We start from the raw sequence: 7,500 nt of genomic DNA on the forward strand, positions 1-7,500 counted from the left end.
TTACACTTACGTGGTAGTGAGTAGAGGGTCCCTAAAGCCAAACCGAAGTATCCCGAGATGGCAGCAAAGATGACAACATTTCCGGAAAGGTACTGGCTTGATGAAATTCATTCTGGACTCTCTATCCGACCACATAAAGACCTCAGGATACTTCGGTTTGGCTTTAGGGACCCTCTACTCACTACCACATAAGTGTAATGTTGTTTGGAACTGTAGAAGAGGTATAAAAATAGCGTTTTGTAGCGGTGAAATAATATGCCCTTCTCACTTCCACTTAAATCATGACATGATTTGGGTGTCAACTCAACGTATGTACTCCCAATCATCCGTAAATTGATCTAAAGTGCATTTTACTCCGGATAATTCATTTAAGTTTGTCTGAGGAAAAGGAAAATATCTGTACACTGTACACTTTTTTTTTGCTCTCAGGTGATTTAATTGTACAATGTTTTCTCAGTTAGCCTTTTAAAATGATATTAGATTAGTAAACAGAATGTGCCTTTGGGACATTGGATGAATGGTTGCTGATAATGGGCAATGTAGATATTGCATGAAAGATCAGATTTCGATTTTTTCTAAACAGTCGAGAACCCTTTTATTCTGTCTATAATGAAGTGGAATGGAAATTTTCTAAGTGATCCCAAACTTTTGACCGGTAGTGTACATCAAACATCAGTGTAGCTGATGAAGACCAGAGTGGTCGAAACGTATAATTAAATCACCTTTGGGAGCAAAAAAGACAATATATAGATATTTTCCTTTTCCACCCTTTATTATCCGGCACCTGTTGAAATATATAGATATGTGTGCACTCTTTCATTAGGTATACAGTAGTGTACTGTAGTACTGTAGTAAGTTTGTCTGATCCATCATTACTTCAGTAAATGAATCATTACCCACAACCTGTGGATGTAAAATCACTTCATTACAGTGTTGTTTTGTGTGCTAGTGAGTAGGTGAACATTAGTGAGTGTGTGTTGTGCTCCAATGGGTGCACACAAATCAATCTGACAGTTCTGATGAAGATCTCCTGAATAGATGAATTTCTGCTGATGCACTTGTTAAGATTAAGTGCTCTGAAGGTGAGAAGTATTGGCAATCTGACAGCCGTGACCCAAGGATGCTGTCTTTATGTGCTATTATTAAGCAATATGACATCTGTGGGAATGGGGTTGGTAAAATATTTTTCCATGGGTGTAATTCAGCCATTAGGCACGACCTTACCATAGAAGCCAAATCCCACTTCCAGGTCAGGGGTCAGAACAAGTTGTCCAGCACAAGAGTGATAACTTCTGGCAATTTTGCATTCATCAGCTGATCAATACCTCTATCTGAGCTGAATGTCTGGCAAAGCTGTCCATCTTTATCCTGGACATATCCATATAATTGAACTCAACAGTCTCGCCCCTCCTGCGAGAGAGCATAGTTTCTGGAAGTAAGTTTCCCATTCATTTCTCCAATCAATGTCTGGAAAAATCCGTATATAAAGAGTTTTAGACCATGCCTTAGGCTAACCAGCTACGACGTGACTCACAAACATACAACATATAATTTATTAATATAGAATATAGAAAAATGAAAAAAAGGCCAAGGTACCAGACTGTGTACATATTTAAAATTCCAAGTGAAGGAACTACTATCACATGAGCCCTTTCAAACGTACACATTTTGAACATTTGCAGCCTAATGATAGTTTGACATGCTTCTATTTTAATCTCACACAAGAAGATGACTAACTTCCGTTTCCATTGAGTAAATTCAACTGTCGAGATGAAAAAATAGTTTTTATCATACCAATCAAAGGCTCTGTTTTACCAGCTTTTACAGGTTAGAGTGTTGGGTAGTGTAGTACTTTTTCCGACCCAGTTGGGTGTTGCACTAGGGAATCAGCATGTTACGGCAAAGAAGGATTTATGTGTGTGTTAAAATTGTTATTATTGGGCAAACAAGATATTCAGTGTTGGAGTGTAGGAGGCAGAATATAATAGAATATAATAGATACTGTAGATTTCCACCGGAAATAAATGAGCGCACAGAAAGAGCCTTTTGTGCACCTGGTCTATTAATCATTAATAATGTTAAAGAAAAGAGTAAAGAATAAACTTTGTCTACACAATCATTGGTTCACCAATGGTTGTATTTCTAAGAGAATGTTTTGTGTGTAGCTGAGAATTAGCAACTGTATTGACATGAAATGGCTGAGTTTGCAGTAGGTGTACAGTACATACATCCAATTGGCATTCCTGAGGTCCTCCTGAATGAGGCCATTTCTGAATTAGTGCCATGGGTGTGTGTGTGTTGATGTACGTGCCAAGATGAGCTGTTGTAAAGGAGTGTTTACTGTGACTACAGCTCAACGTATTAAGAACAGCTCTGAAGGAAAGCGTATAACACGCTAAAGGAGAGAATGTCGGCCATAAGCTGACTGGCGAGTCAGGATGACTGACAGCTGTCACTCACTCAGGCAGGCGTTGTTGTGGAAGAAGCTGAGGAAGTCGTGGCACTGCTCGCGGTGGTTGCCGCTGGCCGAGCAGGAGCACCAGGGCCCGACGTTAGACGTGGTGTTGTCCAGATAGTTAGGAGTGATGGTACTCCCTGTGGGAGGAAAAAAAGGGGGGAGAGTGGGAGAAGAAAAGAGATGGAGAAATGAAGAGAAAGAAGGGAAGAAAAGAGATGGAGAAATGAAGAGAAAGAAGGGAAAAGAGAGAGAGAAATGGGGATGAAGGGAGAGAAAGATAGAGATAGATGATTAAAAGATGATTAAAGAGACAAAAATACTTGAAGACAGTAACTCTCGTTGGAGAGGTAACAGAGGGCACGCACACACAGACACACACACTGACGTACGCGCACCTGCACCCACACACACACACTGACATGCGTGCACACACACACACACTGACATGCGTGCACACACACACACACACACACTGACGTACGTGCACAGACACACACACACACACACTGACATGCGTGCACACACACACACACACACTGACGTACACGCACAGACACACACACACACACACACACACTGACATGCGTGCGCACACACACACACACTGACGTACACGCACCCGCACCCACACACACACACACTGACGTACGCGCACACACACACACACTGACGTACGCGCACAGACACACACACACACACGCACACACACACTCTGACGCGTGCACACACACACTGACGCGCGCACACACACACTGACGTGCGCACACACACACACACACACGCACACACACGCACACACTGAATCCTTTGTTTGTGTACTGCAGTGTGGTACTTTCTGACTTGTATAGACTGCAGACCAACTCAGCTTTTTCAAACTGTGCTGCTGGAAAGGCTTTTTTCCGCATTGAGGGATAATCACTTGAACTTGGGAGAGGGCCGAAAGCCTGTGATGTTAAAAGGGCCACACTATCAGTGGGCCGGGAACAGAGGGCCAGTCAGCCTGCCTGCGCTTTATCACTCAACCCCCCCACCCCCGTCACCCCAACCCCCACCACCCTCCGCCAGTCCGCCTTTACTTTTTCTCTCTCTCTCTCCCTCTTTCTCTATATCTGTCTCTACCCTCTGTTTCTCCATCCCTCCCTCTCTCTTTCTCTCTCTCTCTCTCTGTATCTCTCTTTCTCTCTCTCAATCTGTCTCTACCCTCTGTTACTCCCTCCCTCCCTCTCCATTCCTCCCTCTCTCTGTATCTCTCTTTCTCTCTCTCAATCTGTCTCTACCCTCTGTTCCTCCATCCCTCCCTTTCTCTCTGTATCTCTTTCTCTCTTTGTATCCCCCCCTCTCTCTGTATATCTGTCTCTACCCTCTGTTCCTCCATCCCTCCCTCTCTCTCTCTCTCTCTCTCTTTCTCTCTCTCTCCCTCTCTCTCTCTCTGTATCTCTCTCTACCCTGTGTTTCTCCCTCTCTCTGCACTGTTGCCTACTGTGCCCTTCGATGATGGATCGATCCTTTTGTCCGTCTGAGGGGGAAAATGACAGGAGTTGTTTCTTTTGTGTGGCTGAAAGGCTCTCGCTTGGAGCGTGCTCTGAAAAACTGGAGCCGGAGTGGGGAAGAGGCGTTGGTAGGGAGAAGGAGTGGGCAGGGGTGGGTGGTGTGTGTGTCGGGGAGCGAGGGTGGGGGCAGGGGTGGGTGGTGTGTGTGTCGGGGAGCGAGGGTGGGGGCGGAGGTGGGGGTGGGTGGTGTGTGTGTCGGGGAGTGAGGGTGGGGGCGGAGGTGGGTGTGGGTGGTGTGTGTGTGTCGGGGGGGCGAGGGTGGGGGCGGAGGTGTGTGTGGGTGGTGTGTGTCGGGGGCGGGGGGTGGACGGGCAGCGGAGCAGCAGGGGTGCTTGCGAGGCAGGAGTGGGCAGGAGCTGAGAGAACTCGTTTAAACACATTGATTTCCTTTTGTCCCCAAACACAACAGAACAACATCCGCGGCTCCCGGTGGATCGGCCCCCAAACTATCTGTATTGGCGGAAGAACGAGGACATACAACACAACGTGCCCTTCTTGTTTCTTTCACTGGCTTCCTCGTGCTCCTGTCAGCTGTTCTCTCTCTCTCTTTCTCTTTCTTTCTCTCTTTTTCAACCGACCTCTGATTTATTACCCTTTTGTTGTTTCCTGTTTAGTCTTTTCACCTTTTCACACTTTCTTTATTTCCTACGACACATAGACTATTCTCTACCGTCTTTCCTCAGTATGTGGATCTACTTTTCCTGGTCTGGTTTCAGGCTCCTTAGTGTGCTGTTCTTCTCCTGGACATTGTCATACAGTAGTGATTGCTGTAACCTTGGCGATGATTGTCAGGAGAGCGCCTTTGAGGTCACATGTCACATGTAGGAGAGCACATGCGAGCCATGTGACAGCCCGTCACCTGGGAGCAGTTGACCACTTTCACCTGAGCAGGCAGCGCACATACTGTACCTCTCACCACTTAAATGCTCAGCTGTGCATCTGTCCCAAGCAAACAAACAAATAGTGTAAATGCACTCTCACACATAAACATACACATACATACACACACACACACACACACACACACACACACACAAACCCATTCACACAGAGAGAGAGAGAGAGAGAGAGAGTGAAAGAGAGAGAGAGTTTGCTATACAGTAGAATACTTGCAATAGGGAATGTGGAAATGCTCTTGTCCCTTAAAGGGACACCAGGCAAGCCTGATGCTTTTTCTCTACGAAACTCCCCCTCGATCGGTCTGAAGCTCTTTTCCTTTTCTTTGCGTCTTCCGTCAAGGGTTTTTCGGTGCTTCTTCGCCGGCTCTGCCATTATACACACGTTTGCAACAATCTCTAGCGTTTCGTTAGCCTGCCTCTGTGCTGTAAACTGATCCTGCTTCGGTCGGAGGGTAGGATACACCCAACTTGCAAGTGGGATATTCTTCCTACAGGCAGTAGGGGCGGGCGAGAGAGCCTTCATTCACCCCGTAATGACTCATTTAACCATATACCGACTTACGAAGATGATTAATTAACTCAAAAACGTTGCCTGGTGTCCCTTAAGAAATGGCTATGAGTATCCCTCTGCAGTGCACACATAGATTCTTTTCCTTTCAGCTTCAGAGCGCTTTGTTACACGAGGCCAAAAAATTAAACCTTCTTGACATATCATGATTTGTTTTTGTTTAATCTGGATCCGTTGAAGTATATAAAAAAGTCATGGCAACTGGTCATTGCCAATTCTTAGATATGTATATTTTTAATGATAAATTTATCAGTCATTTAGTCATTTAGATAAGACTGGTTAAGTAAGTTGCATCATCATATAATGTACTTTTATAGCATATATATGGAAAATGTGTCAGAGTGGACAAAGGTTTAATGGAAAACTTTCATGGTTAAGTTCTCGAATTTATATGAGTTGCTATGTTGCTCAAATTATATGTGGAAATTTTATTGGTACTTAAACTTATGTTTGATGGAAATTTGGACCAAATTTCAAAAAGAGAAGCCGCTATTTCCATTACAATTATGATTATGTCCTAGTGTGGTCCAGTTATCTGCTAACAGTAAAGTTTTGTTAATATAATATGTTATAAAGTGATGATTTAAATTATAAATAATATAAAGCAATGTTGTTTTAAAATGCAATGTCAATTTGAAGATAAAAATGACTAAGAGATGTTTTTTTATGCCAACACATGGTATTTTTTGTACTTTTTATCCAATTGCCTCTCCTAAGTCTAGTCATCAATAAAACATTCATCCAACATAATCACATATTTTGAGGTACACAGAAAATGGCAATTTCCGTGACGACTACCCTATTAATCTCTGAAGGAACATCTTCAATACTAAGGATACTTTTGGAACCCTATTTCCAACAAAGCCGAGGGATGTTTCTTTTTTTGTCCAAATTGCCTCAGATTCAAAATTCAGACAGTTTTTGATGCAGACAGCTTTTGTAAGATGTCATCATCCACCAAAAAACCCTCAGCACCAGAAAACCTGAAGTGCTGTAGCGGCGTGAAAAAGCCCTTAAGTGCAATCGAGCAAGAGAATTATAGAGAGCGGCAACCCCCACCCCCCACCCCCACCCTCCGCCCCCTTTACCCTTGATTCCATTCTCAGCTTTTTTGCGCACACTCTCCGTAAAAAAAAAACAGCTTGTGGCTCCACTAAGCCATTTGACATTTTCAAAAGCGAGCGCAGCACATTTCACACGTGGTCTGGCGGGCACGGGGAACACTGACAAACGCAAGCGGCGCCGTATCAATCACCTGTCCATCGGCGGCTCCGGCAGGTCCACGCCAGGCCTCTGATTGCATCAGCGAGGGCCAGCGCCAGATTAGAGCACACAGCTCTCCATTTCCCCAGCCAAGTCTATAATTCACTTCCTCTTACAGCAAAAAAATAACCCACCATTATGAAAAGTGAATAAGGTGCTTGGAACGACTTTGTTCAGTTATAGGTCTATAGTTCACTTCTTAGTCCAAACACACCCGCGTCTAAAGGCAGTGGATGAAGTACTCGGCTAGACTTTGTTCAGTCGTGGGTCTATAATTGACTTCTTACGCCCAACACACCTTCCTCTACAAACAGTGTATGACGTCTGTGGAGAAGACTCTGGATGAACTGCGGATGAGGTACTCAACCCGACTTTGTACAGAGTTCGGGCTGCTGTTGCTGCAGTGGCTGAATTGATTGAACAAGGTCTTAACAAGACCGAGGCCATGAGCTGAAAGCCCCCAGAGGACACAGACTGGGTCGGAGTGTAGGTCTGCACCTCACTCACACGCTGATCATTCTAGAACCATGTTTTTCACTCTACAAGTGTATTTTAAATAGCTGGATTGAAATGTAGTTCAGTTGGTGCTGCAGGCAAATACTCACCCTGCCACCCCTCCATTTAAAAATCACATTCCTGTGGGATGGGTGTGTGTGTGTGTGTGTGTGTGTGTGTGTGTGTGTAATGGTGGTGGTGGTGGTGGGGTGTGTGTGTGTGTGTGTGTGTGTGTGGGGGGGGGGGGGTATAAAAAATACCCCGTTT

At 44.7% G+C, this 7,500-nt stretch overlaps 1 protein-coding gene across 1 annotated transcript in view; it reads right to left on the reverse strand.

Annotated features, from left to right (window-relative positions):
• gfra4a (GDNF family receptor alpha 4a) overlaps nt 1-7,500 on the reverse strand; it is a 66,608-nt gene that overhangs the window by 17,738 nt on the left and 41,370 nt on the right. Inside the window, exon 7 of the mRNA XM_076300115.1 lies at nt 2,461-2,595. Within this exon, the coding sequence (XP_076156230.1) occupies nt 2,461-2,595 (135 nt within the window). The remainder of the gene's footprint in view (nt 1-2,460; nt 2,596-7,500) is intronic.

The sequence above is a fragment of the Alosa pseudoharengus genome, unplaced genomic scaffold, assembly GCF_046254945.1.
Source record: "Alosa pseudoharengus isolate Yale_2024_CS ecotype anadromous, Long Island Sound unplaced genomic scaffold, YU_APseudo_1.1 YU_APseudo_1.1_scf_22, whole genome shotgun sequence".
In the NCBI taxonomy this organism is placed as follows: Eukaryota; Metazoa; Chordata; class Actinopteri; order Clupeiformes; family Clupeidae; genus Alosa; species Alosa pseudoharengus.